A 15,701-nucleotide genomic window follows, 5' to 3' on the forward strand; every position below is an offset into this window, starting at 1 on the left:
ACACACACTGAGCGTTGGTTGCATTCCTAATCTGGACTAAATTGTGGTTTACCATTAAAGAATGTCGAAGGGTTCTAGTGTGGGAGTAAGATTGTCTTTTTTAATCTTTTCTAAAATCCAATTTTCTCATTCTCTTTAAGCTTACACTTCAGTTTTTGCTTTGGCTTGAAAATGTTTAAGGTTTGATCTAACTTTGATCTGACAGTAGAGGCTGTCTCTCTGTTTATAGAAATGACAACTGAGGTTGATTTCTTTTAGGACAGATATAGTAACATTTATGCTAATGCATTTTCCCTCCAACAGGCTCGTAGGTGTGCGATCGATCAAACAATGTTGTTTGTCTGTAAGATCAAATAGCAGTTCAAGAGCATAGCTAGCCTGAGAGCTTTTTCAAATGTCACTTTGACAGCTTGGTTCATCGGTTTAAATCACTTCAAACCAGTATGTGTAGAATTGGAAAATGTACCACTGTTTAGTATTGAATCAATCAAACCGTGTGGGTGCAACTCAGCTTGGATTCAAACTTGTAAGACAACCTCAAATGTTTCGTCAAGAGAAAATGAAATCGGAAAATCACACAAGTTTAACCAAAATGTGCAGAGGCTGGATTTCTTGCAAAGTAATGAAGAAGTCTTTTGCATTTGAACAATGAAGAGAAAAACAGGTTACTCAGGCGTCAGACTAAATAAGTGTCACATGAATATGAAATGCCCCAAAGCTAATTATGATGCTGAATGACCTCTTGATGTGTTGTTAGTCAATACACACACCACCAACTCACTCCCTCTCCCCCCAATAAAATCAGTCCAGCTCTTTGTTGTTCAACATAAAAAGTCAGATCCCCTCGTCCCTCTCATCCATTATGCAGCGGGGAAGCTGCTCCTCAGAGAGACAAATCTGCAAACTCTGCAAATCCATAACCAAGCCCTCCAGCATACCCACGCATCAGCTGCTGGCTGCCAGTTCCAGTGTCTGTCTGTTTGTCCGTCTTTCTATCTGTGACACTGAACACACAAAACGTGGCACTCGGTAAGTTTTAAGGTGCTCACGGCCAGACACGGCTAAGTATGTTACTGGATGTGGTTCACTTCAATTCATAGTGAGTTCAAGTGATCACTTCCTTGAGGTATGACTGCCTTATGAGCTTATGAGCTGAACATATATTAAGGAACAAATTAGAGATTTATAGCTCCACGTCAAAGTGTTCCAGTACCTCTGTGCAGGTGTCTGCCGTGGCACGTAGGGACAAGGGACAAACGTGATTTGATTTGATTTTATTCAATTGCAAGAGAATGCCCCACACATGACAAAAGGACATCAAATACAATCGAGGATAAAAACACAATAAAGTCCAAGACTTATTTCCATTGTGGTCCTCAACACACATCAGGACAAGACAAGATACTCAATGACATAACATAAAAACATTTTTCTTAAATATAAATAGTAACTTGCCCTTTAATCTATTCCGCAACCCTCTCTAGTAACCAGACCTAGATGCTCTTTTTAAACAAGTTCAGGCTGGAAATGACTTTAATATGACGATCTAATTTGTTCCACTGAACTGCCCCCATATAGGCAAATGTTCCTTTCCCTAACACTGTCTTAAATTTATAAGGACACAGGTCAGATATGCTGCCACGAGTATTAATATTGTGTGTGTCCTTTACCTTGGTTATAAGACACGACAAAAAAATTGGGACACTACCAAACAATATTTTCTGAATCATGGTCAGTCTTAACATAGTAACACGAGACTCCACGTGTCTCTGTATTAGTGGCACAGTTTGGTTTTAAAGTTGGAGGTAGGTTTGGACTAGTCTCGCATTGCCAGACCTTCCTCCACACAGCATTCCGGGATGGGAGAGAAACGTGATCTGGTTTATTGGCATTTCTTTAAACCAATCACGATCGTCGTGGGCGGCGCTAAGCACCGGACGGATTTGTCTTGGTGGAACATGTGTACGTTCAAAAGTTGTTTTAGTCGTGCAATAGAACACTCAGATTGGACAGATAGTCTAGCTAGCTGTCTGGATTTACCCTGCAGAGATCTGAGGAGCAGTTAACCATAGTCCTCAGAAATCCACCGGAGTTTAGAATTACAAAACAAAGAAAGGTAACTGACATCCGGTCGAAAAGAGGGACATCCGGCGGAATTCCGGTGGCAACGGAGCAATCCCGGAAGTGGAACGTGGTGGATATAGACTAGGTTTGGACAAGCTATACATCACACTAATGCAAAGATCCTATTTAAAGCCGGACTGCTCATTGATTTCCAACACTGCTTGCGATGGTCTACAACCTCAGATATTTCATAGCAGCTATCTCGGTATAAAGGTTAGTGTGGCGAAATGACAGTTGACCAATTTCTATCGCCTCATATTTATCATTTACATATTTACAAGATTTTGAATCTAGATACTGTCCGTCCACCTTTGTCTTGCAGGTAACAGTTGGTTTTGTTCAACACTGCAGCCTGTTGGCCATGACCTTCTGTGTTAAAATGTATCTAATCTCTCACCTTTATATCTGCACAAGGAGGTTATGTTGTCTCTGCTGTTAGTTGCGCCTTCTCTCAGCAGCATATCATCAAATATGAATGGATTTCTATGAAGTTCGTTGGGCATAAAGGCCTTCGGGTGAGGAACAATTGATTTGTTTTTGGTGCTGATTCGAAACTAGGATTTCTGCCATTCAGCTATTTTTCTTTTTAGCCAATGACACAACTAAGACAGGCCTTGATTTGATTCCAAAGCCTTAAGGTATTTGTTTTTTGCAGGGACAATAAATCAATTCTGCTCAAAAATTCAATTGACTGAAAGTAGATATTTTTCTTTTCCTTCCAGGAATTGTTTTTTTGTTTGTTCAAAATAAAAACCTTGGCAGTGAAAGCTACCAATAGTTTTACCTTGAGGGACAAATCTCATGGCCCTACTCTAGGGGTCGGATCCTAACCTTTGACCCCAGCCTCCATTCAACCTCCTCCCTCAATGTGAGGGACAGCTCGACCTTTGACCTGCCAATAGGCCGCTGGAGCGACTTATGTCGATATGTACTAAGGCAGGCCTGACTTAATTATGCCACTGTGTAGATAAATGCGTGCTTGTGTGGGATGTGTGTGTGTGTGTGTGTGTGTGTAAGCATCACTCACCAATCTCACAGTTCTCCCCAGTGTATCCTTGTGGGCAGTAGCAGCTGTAGCCCGTTCCCTGCGGAAGGCACTTTCCTCCGGCGCAGGGGTTTGTCACGCAGGGCTGTACCTCGTCTAAAAGAGACAGACGGGGGGATTTTATTTAAAATAAAAGAGATAATTAGTGACACAGTAAAGGATGAATTCTTTTTCTGTTTGGAAATGTGATTTATTCTGGCGAGGACAAAACATTTGTATCTAAGCTCACCAGAGGAATAAAGCTTGGCTTAAACACAATTTTCCTCACCAATGCTGTTTTTTTTATTTTTATTTTGAATAAAAACAAAATAAAGGCATGACTCAGAAAAAAAAGAAAAGAAAACACGCCACCCTAAATTTCCATCATCGCAGCTCAACCAAAACCAGCGGTTACAACGCACGCATATCCATTTCAAACTAGGTCTCTTTTCAAAGGGATCAGAAGCCAGAGAGCCTCAACCTCGCCATCCACTCACAGCCACAGTTGTCATGGTTACCGTATGGAAAGCGAGGCCTTGGCGCACTCCACCGAGCGTAGTGGGCAGCGTGAGAACTTCAGACATTAGCCACCCTCAACAGAAACGAGCAGACCTCCCGCTGAGTGCCTCAGCTCCGCTATTCACCCCCTAAATGTGAGCGTGTGTGTGGTCTCCTACCACAATCATTTCCATATCAATTGACAAACTACCATGTGTTTCTCCCCTGAGCCGCTCATTATAGCAACTTAAGGTCTTTGAAAACCACCACTCGTTCATCCTGGCCGCAAACGATCGCCTGTGTCTTTGTTCTGCCAGCTCTCTCTGACACTGACGACTGCGAGAGGGGGTTGTGTGTGAGGTTGACATTGTGTGTGTGTGTGTGTGTGCGTGCGTGCGTAGGTTGGTGCATTCGTGTGTGTTTGTGTTTACACACAATCAATACCATGGCTATGATTAGCCTTGAGACTAATCATGTCCAATAACTACCCAGAGGCTGACATCTCAAGCACACATCCTCTGAGTTGTCATGATGCCGAGTGGCTGCTGTGTCGGGCAAATTAAATGTTTTATTCAATTTGTTAAATTTAATGAATCAAATGTTCCAAGGATTTAAAAAAAAATAATAAGAAAAGAAACGAAAAGATTGAGGCTTTTCAATCACAGGAGCAACATTTCTCAATATGAGAAATAGATTTATGCTAAGTTTTGCGTGCTAATCCTCTGTTCGTGGTTTGAATTCTGCTGAAGTCAGGTGCTAAAAGCAGCCATGCATTTAATTTCATGAATATCAGTGCAGGCCCAAGTGCACTTGCACCCTCTGCATCAGTCAAGGTCATGGCACGCCTTGACAAAAACCAACTGTTATGACAAGCAGAGCATGTGTGTGTCTGCCCATGTGTGTGTGAGAAAGATAAACCTTGTGCGATTGGCCGTTCATTAAAGCGAGTGGTGCAGAAAAATCAATAGTCTGTAGAAGGAGCTGACAGAGTGGACTGTCCCTGGTTTTGCACAGCGGCCGACACCACCGGCACAAACAACAACAATAAGCTGGCAACAGCAAAATATCCAACTAATAGGTTTACAGAAATAGGCGAGTAAGGGGATAATACGTGGCAGAAGCAACGCTGGGATACCTCAAAGTATTAATCCAAGCATCACTATAGCCTGGAAATACGGTTTACTTTGGAAATACGATTTCCGGATAAGCACTTTAGACCTCACAGCCGGTGTTGGCATTTCTGTGAGGACAGGCGAGCAGAAGAAGGAAGGTGGAAACAAAGAAACCGTTACAGAAAGATGGTGTGGTGTTCGCGTTTGAGAACAATGTGCTTTGCTACAGTAGGTCCTTGAATCTAACCTGAGGCTTCTCTTTTTTTCTCTCCTCTCTCATTGATTGAACTGAATGATGAAGTGCTCTGTGATCCAGTCAGGAGAGAAAACACTGACCACCACCGTGAAACCCAAGCCCAAGGGACTGAAGTAGAGTCGAGATTGTGTAAACGAGAGAGAGAGAGAGAGAGAGAGAGAGAGAGAGAGAGAGAGAGAGAGAGAGGAGAGAGAGAGAGAGAAAGAGAGAGATGTAAGCCATTATTCTGGTCAAATCTCCTGCGAGTGCATCCATCCACACCTTGTGTTTGTGGAGCAAAGATATGACCGTGTGTTTGTGTGTTTATGGCCTTCTGCCTGCATGACTCCAGGGTGTCAGTCAATCAATCAACCCCAATACTGTACACCAGAAGCCCAGCTGGTTGCCCTTGGCTTCTTGTCGATACAGTTTACCATCCGCAGACTCCTCACACCCCGAGCAGGCAGCTCAGCCATGTCTGCCGCAGACGTGAGTCGCTTTTCAAAGGGAATGAAATAAATCACCATAGAAATGTGTGATAGCATGATGCCTGCGGGGCTTTCACATGCCGGGTGATAGGATGTTCCCTGTATGAACTCTCATTATCAAGCGAGAAATAAGTAAACCAGGTGGCCAGCCAGAAGCTTCACTGAGATATACCGCGCTGCAGACTTAATCAACAGATTGTGTGTGGTGGCGGGAATGTGGTCTTTGCTTTGCTTCTGGTGGGAATAAAAGGTGTGGAGCCGAGGCAATACACACTGAGTTTTTTTGAATAAATATGCCGGTGGCAAGGTCAGGAGAGGAAATGAAAAGGCAATCTTACAGGATAGTTCTATTTATTTACAATGTGTTTCTTATTTTCATCTGCCTTCATTCCTATCGGTTATGATAAGAGTGTACTTATCAAAGTAATTCCTGAGACATGCAGGCACAGTGAGACGAGCAGACTTAGACTGAGGTTCTAAACAGTGCTGGGCAACTGTTTAGAACTAGAATTACTGATTGTTTCACTACTTGTCACATTACTTCATGTTCCTCAGTAGGGCTGTGCAATTTATCGAATTGTAATCGCAATTTCTCTCTCTCCTACTTTGTCTTGTGTTCTGAAGGGGAATCCAAAACGTTCATCGGGAAAAGCATCAAGGGAAATTTCCCAGTTTAAGGTGTTTTCACTGTTTCACTGTTTTTTCACAATTTTTTTAGTTCAATAAATGCAACATGTATCCAAAAGTCAATGAGTGATTGTGTTAAATAATCGTGATTTCAATATTAACCAAAATAATTGTTATTATGATTTTTTCCCCATAATCGAGCAGCCCTTGTTCTCAGCTCCTCCTCCTCCTCCTTACAAGGGTTATATACCATACTATTTCTTGGCCAGGAGTGGTAACTTCTTAGAGCCCCCCTCCCCCACCTTTTTCCCCCAGTTCCCAGTATTTGTGCTATGCTAAGCTAAACAGCTACTACCTCTAGCTACATATTAATGGGGCAGGCATGAAAAAAGGCATGTAAAAAAGCAAATAAAGGCTGATCTGGAGATATTTTGACCATCAACAGCTGCAAGTCCAGTCCTCACAGTCAACTGAAGTAGTGTGGTTCACACATGCTAATAACTGATGGTCAAAACTACAAAAATAATACCCAAGCTGTAACAAATCAGAATTCTTCCTTCACCAATCAAATCAAAATAACGCTTCAATTAATTCCAATGAATAAACAGATACATGGACACACTTATCAAAGTAAAGGCTACCAACAGGCTGGCGAAACATCTGAAAACAGGCACACAATGCTAACCTGTTGGGCTGAGAGTTATGGTACTGATGTTGACTGCCCCTCTGTTGCTCTCCTCCTCCACGTTGCCAGGTAACAAGGCCCCCGACCCCACAGCGTGGGACCAAGAAGGCTCCTCCACATCTGGGGTTCCCGACAGTAATGGAGGATAATCCAGAGAGCTGTTCAGAACAGCTTTCTCCACTGGGACCCAGCGGGGTGATGTCACGTGGTTAGTGGAGCTGTCCTGGTTGTCTGAGTGAGTAGATGGAGCTGGCTCTCCTGAGCCAGCAGTTTGAAATGGGAAATAGGAACGGGGTGATGAGGGAGAGGTTGAGAGGGATGGAGGTGAGGAAGTGGATGTGGATGGAGATGGAGATGGTGATGGCGTGGAGGAAGATGGAAGAGACGCGGATGGGGAGGGAGATTGGGATTCAAACGGGGATTGAGATGGGGACGGCTGAGAAGAGGATGGAGATGGGGACGCAGTTACAGACGGCAACGGTGACGGAGATGAGGGGAGGGATTGGTCTGGATCTGGTGAGCTTGATGGCGATGGGGTTTCTGCCGGTGAGGTGGACGGGGATTCCGATGTAGATAAGTCAGCGCTTTCCGGCCCAGTTGTGGTCATCACCGTGAGCTCCAGAGGACTGGCGGTGACAGTGGTAGTCGTGGTAGTGGTGGACTGTCCCTTCCTGTGACCCCTCTCTCTAGATCTTTCTCTGGATCGCTCTCTTGGTTTGCTTGTTCCAGCTGGTCGACGTGAAACTTGTATCTCCCCCTTTGCTTCCGCGCCGGTGATTTCTCCACTCCCCTCGTCTTCTCCTTTCCCCTTCTCCTCTCCTCTCCCCTTCTCCTCTCCTCTCCCCTTCTCCTCTCCTCTCCCCTTCTCCTCTCCTCTGCTCCTGTCCTCCCCTCTGTTCTTCTTCCCCCTTCCTCTGCCTCCTCTGCCACTGCCTCTGGAGGTCACCGTCCCCTCCCTCTTGCCACCCGGCTGGGTCGTGGTATCTGAATCGACGCGGACCCAGATTTCTCCGCTGGATGAAGTGATTCCGGAAGAAGAGCTGGAGGCGGTGGACGTGAGTGTCTCTGAAGTCTCCAAGCTCTTGGTGCTCTCTGTAGTCGTAGAGTTACTGGAGGCGGCCAAAGTAGATGCCAGACGTGTGGGAGGTTCTTCATTCGCTGGTGTAGAGTTTTCCCTCAAGGGACCGCTAAACCATGAACTTCCCCAAGAAAACAAACCTGCGGAGGGCACAAAACAAACAAAAAAAATGGAAAGAACGAGTGAAGTCAGGGGTGCAATTATTGCAGACAGAGAGAATAGTGCAAAAGACGAAGTCAAGAGTGACAAACAAAGCAAAAAGCATCTTATGGATTCTCTTGGCTTTTTCCAAGGGAGACAAAACAAGCACTTCTAAGCTGTCTGAGCTGTCCGTCAACTGTTTTTTTTTTTTTCTATCACTGTACCAGCACCGTCTACACTTCAATACGATCAACTTCAGCAAGCAAACCTCTGCGGAGACTGTGAAGAAAAACCTCTAAAGAAAAGGTCTGAACACTTCCCTCTACAGTATGTTAAAACAGTACTGTCACAGGGATAAATACTGTATAACCAGAGACAAAGGCAATGAGACAGGTGATCCGTGATGAATTGTTTGCTAATTAGCAAAAGATGCTTGTTTGAAAGGTCTAATATTCAACGCTTAGTGTGTGAGCTTTTAAAACAATATTACGCCACGTTCATGTCACATCAGAGTTACTGTAATGAGCCATTTCTCACTTGTAAATGTCGCTCATGTCAACACCGAAGTCGTGACAACAGCTAGGCCTAATTAAACTGCCACTGTTGGACTTGATGCTTAAAGGGGCTGTACTCGATATACAGAAAGGGAAAAAAAAAGTAGTCTGGGATTGCCTGCACATGGCTCTCACAGACCGTTCCCCAACTCGTCAAATACAGGCGCTTTTTCGCGGCCCTCGGCGTCTGATACCGGTGGCAATGCACTCACATGCACTCACATGCACTCACATGCACGTGCGGCCCGACCGGCCATCAAAAGAAAGAACAAGGAAGCTTGGATTACAACACACACAAAGGAAATACATAACAAATAGTTGCCATATTAATGTTCTGAATACAGCACAGCCCCTTTAACTATATGGAACAGTTCATTTAAAACAGGCACTGTCAACTCCAACAAATATAAATGAAGACAAAAAAAAAGACATGGGTGAAGGTCAGAATGAATGAAACAGAATGAAAAGAAGGACCATCACAGCCTCAGAACTGAATCAGCAACTCTGTAACACAGTTTAAACAAACCTGCCAATTGGAAACCACTTCCATCCACATAAAGCACATTAAGAGCTGTAAACCTGCTGAACCTCTGAGACACGGGAAAGAGGAGTACAGGTTGAGGAGTTGGATTTTCCTCTTTTTCCATCGTCTGCCTGTTTGAAGGAAACCTGATGTTTTCAACCCACGACGCCTGTGCCTCAGTGTTAATAATGGACATCCAGCTCAAGAGAGACATGGTTTCGCTGCACGGATATAACATGTAGAGGTATTTTTCCGCTACAATACCTCCGTAGCAGTAAGCATCATATAGATATGTGCATAGCATAAGTCTTCCATGGAGCTATTGTTAAAGGACGCTATTGAGACTTTTGGTTTAGCTCTTGCCTGTGGTTTTGGCATTAGATCTGCTTAGTTTTGGATGCAAGTTGGAACTGTTTAGTGTAGAAGAGACATGCTGAGTTTGAAATCACCCATATGACCTTTGTTATGAAGCCGAATAGATACATATCAGTGCTTACCAAATAGCATTTGCTTGTGTTACTATTTGATTATCATATGACTTTGTTCTTTTTAATTGAAACAGACCTAGAGCTTATCTTATACATTTTTTTAATTATCTTTTAGGCATTGACTTTAGTGCTTGTGTGGCAGAGGTATGGCTGTTACAGTACACATAAGACACTAAGATACACTTTCTCATATTCTTTAATAAAGCCTTAAGAAATGCTTTTAGTATTTCATTTTATCCATATTTTGAATTCTCAACTCATTGTAATATTTTCCATGCAGGTCAATTACAAGTTACAGTTATAAATAAAAAAAACTAAATCACAGCTGTAGCTCGTCAGCGGCCACACCTGTTGCCAATCCCAGCTCGTTAGTGGCCCAACAGGAGAGCCAGTCTGAGCTACAGAGCGACTTGAAGACAGATTTTACAGAAGAAAGAGTTGATGCTCTCCCAGTTAGCCCTTATTAATTCTGTGCTTCTCTAATGAACTTCATTCCTGGGGCTTCTTTGTACTGTAATTAATGTGTCATCCTGTTGTGTTGCCCAACTGATGTTTCCCCAACATCACAGACCTGAGCCAATTAGTGCCTCGACAGCGTTATGTTACGAATACCGTACGTGTTCATAAACACACACTGCCATCAAGCCTTCTGGTTGCTTTATAACTCAAATCCTGTGGCTGTGTCCCTATTCCAGACATACTGCGCTAACAGTTATGCGTACTGTATAACGTAAACACTGGAAGAGTTACAAAATTGACTAGGCTTTTTTTTCTCGGTTTTTCCTCTGTTATCCTCTTTTCAGAAATGTATTCACTCATAAGATTTTTATGGGGTTAACCCCAGATGATAAGACACATTATTTCACGAATTAGAAGCAGTATAAATCCACTCACTTGGTGATGCTGCACTGGGTGAGTTTGACCCCTCATCGGCCGTTTTCGTGGCCGTCTCCTCTTCCCCTGCCTGTCCACTTGGTGTTTGGGTTCCTTCCTCATCTCCAGTCCCTGCCAGGTAGTTCCAAGGCTTCCAAATGGACTTGACAATCTTTGAGATCACCTAAAATAACAAGTGGATGCAATGAATGAAGTTGGTTCAGTGATGCTGCTTTGGTATTCAAATCTCGAAATAAGAGCTTAAACCAAGGCCAACCTTCTTGTCAGCAGGAGTAGGGTGGACCGGCGGTCGGAGAAACTTCTCTGAGTCGGGGCCAGGCTCCAGTGGCTCTCCCCAGTCTAAGAGGCTCTGTCCTGGGATTAGCTGGAGGGTCACAAATGACCCTGAAGACTCTGAGGACCAGGGGTCTGAGGCTATGGACACAATCAGTTGGATTATTAGCACAGATCCACATTCGTAAGTGATCGATAGACATAATCAATTCGATATTTAAAAATCAGCCTTACAAGCATCGGTGTTGTAAAGGGAGGCCTCCTCTTCTAGGTTAATCAATCCTGTCCAGTTTGAAAGTGAAACATCACTGCCATCAGAAAGCCCTGCAAGGATGCACAAAAGACATGTCTATTGTAAATAGTCAATCTTAGTGTATTTGTGTTTACTGATTGGATGGTTGACTCGCTGATTTATCAGCTGGTTCAAGCTGCTTCAGATCTGCTAATCTTAGACAAATGTAAAACCTCTGGCAGTGGCGGTTTGCTGTGTAGTCCCGTCACTACTGCCTGTCCCTGCAGAGTCAGCATCACCCGAGCCTGTGAGGTAGCTCCAGGGCTTCCACAGGGAGGTGTAGATCTCAGAGATGGAGCCGGAATTCTTCACTTTACCTGGGGAAACAAGGTGAAGAGATTTGCTTCTCAAATGGCTATCGCCAAAGGTTTTTACGCCGATTGTCTCAAAGCGTTGCTGTGTTTTGATTTTGCCGAAATGAGCTATTATCAGTCAACACAGGGCACAAAAGCTGAGCATCTAGATGTTTAACTTCAACACATCCTGTTTCCCTTTTTCTCTCTCACCCACTGCTGCTACAGCAGTTTCACTCATACATAACGGTGGGATAGATAACGTGGATCAGAAATCATTGTTGCCATAGCTACAACAGTGGCACTGACATTTATTCATTGTAACTATGTTAATTAGAACTCAAAGCTTCCATGGTAACATCAACAACTCTGTTAGGAGTGAGATGGCAGCAATATGAACATGTACCAATGTCAATTTGTTTTGTCATTTTTGATACACACATTTTAATTTAATATTGATATGAACCATTATGTCACATGATTAATAGGAAACATTATTGAGATTATGCTGTAGTACACTGTATTCTTCAGCACTGTTTCATCCATCAATAAAACTACAAACAAAAATATTATGCAAATGCAGCCAGTGGTTTTTTTTCCCTCTACAATACCTCTGTAGCAGTAAGCATCATATAGCGCTGTAGTGTTGTCAGCAGTGCTGTTGGGTGGGACGGTGCGGACTCCTGGCTGGCCCCCTCCACAGTCTGGGCGAGGCCTGGTCACCGGGTAGCGAACGCTGCCATCAGACAACCAGCCCGGGGCGCAGCTGTCCAGGCCGGCCTTCCAGGCCAGATAAAGCTGCCCCACTGTGGCCAGCTGCCCCCCGAGGGACACACAGCGGTCTGAGGCTGACGACAGAGACAGCCTGCCCGGGACCGAGGAGTGAAACACTTCACCTGGAGGACGGAGACATGACACAGGAACTTGTCAAGATGCAGATGATGTCTGTTCTAGCAGGGAGACACCTGGCTTAAATACTGTCATACATGTGTAGGCTTTGCAATCAGACATAATATTGTCTAATTATAATGCTATTTTCTGATGATATTCTATATTTGTGTTATTCTCAACAAATCCAACAAATGTGTGGTTCCCTACCCTGTGTGTGGCACTCAGCCCCGAGCCTTAACAAAAAGGAACAAATGAATGTATAGTTTCTTTGTTTTAAAAAGGTAATTTGGTAAAACAGTTGGGCACTGCAGTTTTTAGCAAAGGTTACTCAAACAGGTGTAATTGCTGTATTTGTTGGGGACTACTTACAGCCGTGGAATGATACACATTTGTTGCAATAGGATGTTTTTTTAGTCTTGTCACTTTACTGAAAGTAACATAAAAACACAAGAATATCACCCTTTCTTTAATATTGTAGTGTAATTTGTGTGTGTGTGTGTGTGTGTCTGTGTCTATGTGTGTGTGTGTGTGTGTGTGTGTACCATCTAGTTCTTTTGCCAGACAGTACACATCAAACAGCTCTTTCGGGTCCCTCTTCCCATAATTCCTAACTCCAGATGAGTACTCCTTGTGTCCATAGCAACCGAGCTCTGGCGACTGGACGGAATAGCTGTGGATACAACCATGTGGGAGTCATAAATGGGATTGAACCTTTTTTTTCTTTTACTAATCATAGGAAATAAGTAGAAATATCTTTTATTATATCATATCATTTTACTGTATGAACATTATCTCAGCTCATATATCAAAGTGTTTATTCTCATTAAGACTTAAAATGCCAGTTAGGAATACATTCTTATTTGAAATCACTTTAACATGGCAAGACATTAGAATAAAATACAATAAAATGCAAAGAGCAGTGGTAAAAAGAAGAACATGAATCTAAAGCAAATGAGGTGACAAAACAGAAGAAGTGAAAATGAATTGAGACAACAGATGCTCCGAGAAGAGATGGAACAAACTAAAATGTCTTCATATTACAGAATTAGCAGGCATCTAAAAAATAAAAAAGAGCTGAAAGAAATGGTTCTTCAATTGATTAGTCGATTGACAATTTTAATAATCGATTAGTCATAGAAATATTTTTCTTTTTTAAAAGTAGTCTAATAGTTTGACATTTTGTGAAATACAGTTATTTGCTAAAATGTTTGAGAGATTGATACCGCTCTCATGTCTACCGCCAGCGTCCAGTTAGCTTAGCTTAGCATAAAGACTGGAAACAACCAGCACATTTAAAGCTCACTAACACACGTTATTATAATCCGTACAAGAACCGAGGTTTAAAAATGTAAGAGCCAGGCGAGCTGTTTCCTGCCGGTCTTCGTGCTAAGCTAAGCTTTACATTGATCATACAGACACGCGAGTAGTATTGATCGCATCCTCTAACTTTCAGCAAGAAAGCAAATAAAATTCCCCAAATCTGGAACTATTCCTTTAATGAAAAGAAGCCGGTGAATTCCAGCTTTCCAGATGTGAGAATCTGTTGTTCTCTATCTTTTATGATGAATTATATATCTTTGGGTTTTGGATGGGGGCCCAGCAAAACAAGCAATTTTTAAAGGTAATTTCTTACCTTTAAAAATTGCTTGCTTTGCTCAACTATTCAATTCATTGAGAAAATAATCTGCAGAATAATCAATAACAATAAAAAAATGAATCGTTAGTTGGCAGCCCTTCTTCAAAGCACAGCCAGACTCAACTAGGCCGCAACTAGTGAGTAACACTACAAGGAGCGTGACAACGAGAAGGAAGTCATTGAACGTCTCCTCACCGGACAGTCTGGTCATCCAACCAGCCGGCTGCACAGCTGGCAAAGCCATCGTAGTACGCTGCCCACAGCTGGGCCTGTGTGGCCATCTGAGCCGAGTTTTCCAGGCAGGCCCGCTGGGCGTCGGTAAATGAGAGGGCGTATCGGGTGCCGGGAGCCTGGTAGTGAAACACAACACCTACACGGGTAGACACAGGGACAGGTGGGGAGATGTTTGTGAATTGATTTTAGAGATACACCAACACAGCCGAGTTTAAAATCAATAAATGAGTGTGATTTAATCAATAAACATGTTATTAAAGCCACAAACACATCAATTGAAAACGATGTGAGTTTGGGCAGAAATTCCACAGATGGGCACGCAGAAACACTGCCATTTGTATTCAGTCCAAACTCTTTAATTAAAAGAATAACACATTACTCAAGTGGAAAACGAGATAACAAAAGCAACACAAACACAGAGAGCAAGAGTAAGCTACATTAATTAAGTCAGCCATTATGATACTGAGATGGTGAATACATGTTATTAATGTTTAATTGAATTAAATGGCTGAAAAGGCTTGGCAAGGCTCCGGTTTTCGAGCAACCATTATCTATCTTACATTAGCACAAGAAAACACAAAGAGCTATTAAGTTAGAAGAAGAATTTTAAAAGCCTTTTTGTGTTACAGCTGCTCAGTCCGTCAAAAGTGTTTCTTCTTAGCTTAAATGTGTTCTTTGGGGAGTTGTGGCACTAAACTTATCTCACAATGAAATCTCCGTCAGTGGCTGCTGCACTTACCGGAGACCACCAGGGGCACAGTGTCTCTCTCATAGTCGTTACCCATGACAACCTGACATTGGTAAGTGCCTGAGTCGTTGGTGCGGAGACTGGAGATCTCCATGGTAGCATTCAGAGGACTGGCAGTGTACCCTGGCAGCAGGACGCGGCCACTGAAAGCCTTATTCACCTTGATTACATCACCTTTGGCACAGAAAGAGAGGTATTTTCATTATAAGTGTCTTTTAAAATCCTGCTGATATTAGAGATAATACACAAACGTATAAGGAGCTCTAGAAACATAATTTAGATTGAGTTAAAGATAAATGTATCTTCTCAATCGGCCTCTCGGTAATTGTGATCCTATGTGAACACATAATTTTTTGTCAAAATGTAGGTCTTTTGTAGTTGTGTTTTTGTCTTAACATTTCTACCTGGTTGGAAACAACATGATGTCACATACTTCTGTGGACCAATCAGGATTTAGCAACACTTGAAACAAAATCTGACAGATGTTTGCTTTAGTTTCAGGCCATTATCAATCAAATGTGATCAAACTACATCCACACAGTCCTGATGAAGCATATAAGCTCAGTTTTTGAGAGTTAAATTAGGTTTTTATTTGTAACTATACTGCTGCTTATTTATTCGTTAACATTTGACGTTAGAAGGAAAGCAAATTAAAATTAAGTGTTCAGTAATTTCATTTACTTTGAGTGGTTCAGTTCAAAGTAATCAACTGCACATTAACGTTAACTTCCAACTGCAACTTTTGGAGCTTTTTTTTTTTTCCAAAAACAGCTGCGGGCTGCATCTTAAAAGCAGGCTGATGAGAGCAGTAAGACTGAACCAAAACAGGAAAGTTGCAGGCAGTAAAACCAAAACAATAAACT

The 15,701-nt window shown here is 42.7% G+C and overlaps 1 protein-coding gene across 2 annotated transcripts in view; it reads right to left on the reverse strand.

The window, feature by feature from the left end:
- Positions 1-15,701, reverse strand: part of LOC120568933 (neurocan core protein-like) — a 41,403-nt gene that overhangs the window by 9,822 nt on the left and 15,880 nt on the right. For both annotated transcript variants that reach the window (XM_039816685.1, XM_039816684.1), the window contains exons 4-13: positions 14,830-15,012; positions 14,052-14,226; positions 12,763-12,890; positions 11,941-12,225; positions 11,210-11,353; positions 10,979-11,068; positions 10,728-10,885; positions 10,472-10,634; positions 6,794-8,011; positions 3,152-3,265 (exon numbers count right to left, since the gene is read on the reverse strand). In XM_039816685.1, coding sequence (XP_039672619.1) covers positions 3,152-3,265; positions 6,794-8,011; positions 10,472-10,634; positions 10,728-10,885; positions 10,979-11,068; positions 11,210-11,353; positions 11,941-12,225; positions 12,763-12,890; positions 14,052-14,226; positions 14,830-15,012 — 2,658 coding nt within the window. The remainder of the gene's footprint in view (positions 1-3,151; positions 3,266-6,793; positions 8,012-10,471; positions 10,635-10,727; positions 10,886-10,978; positions 11,069-11,209; positions 11,354-11,940; positions 12,226-12,762; positions 12,891-14,051; positions 14,227-14,829; positions 15,013-15,701) is intronic.

Source organism: Perca fluviatilis, chromosome 11, assembly GCF_010015445.1.
Source record: "Perca fluviatilis chromosome 11, GENO_Pfluv_1.0, whole genome shotgun sequence".
Lineage (NCBI taxonomy): Eukaryota > Metazoa > Chordata > Actinopteri > Perciformes > Percidae > Perca > Perca fluviatilis.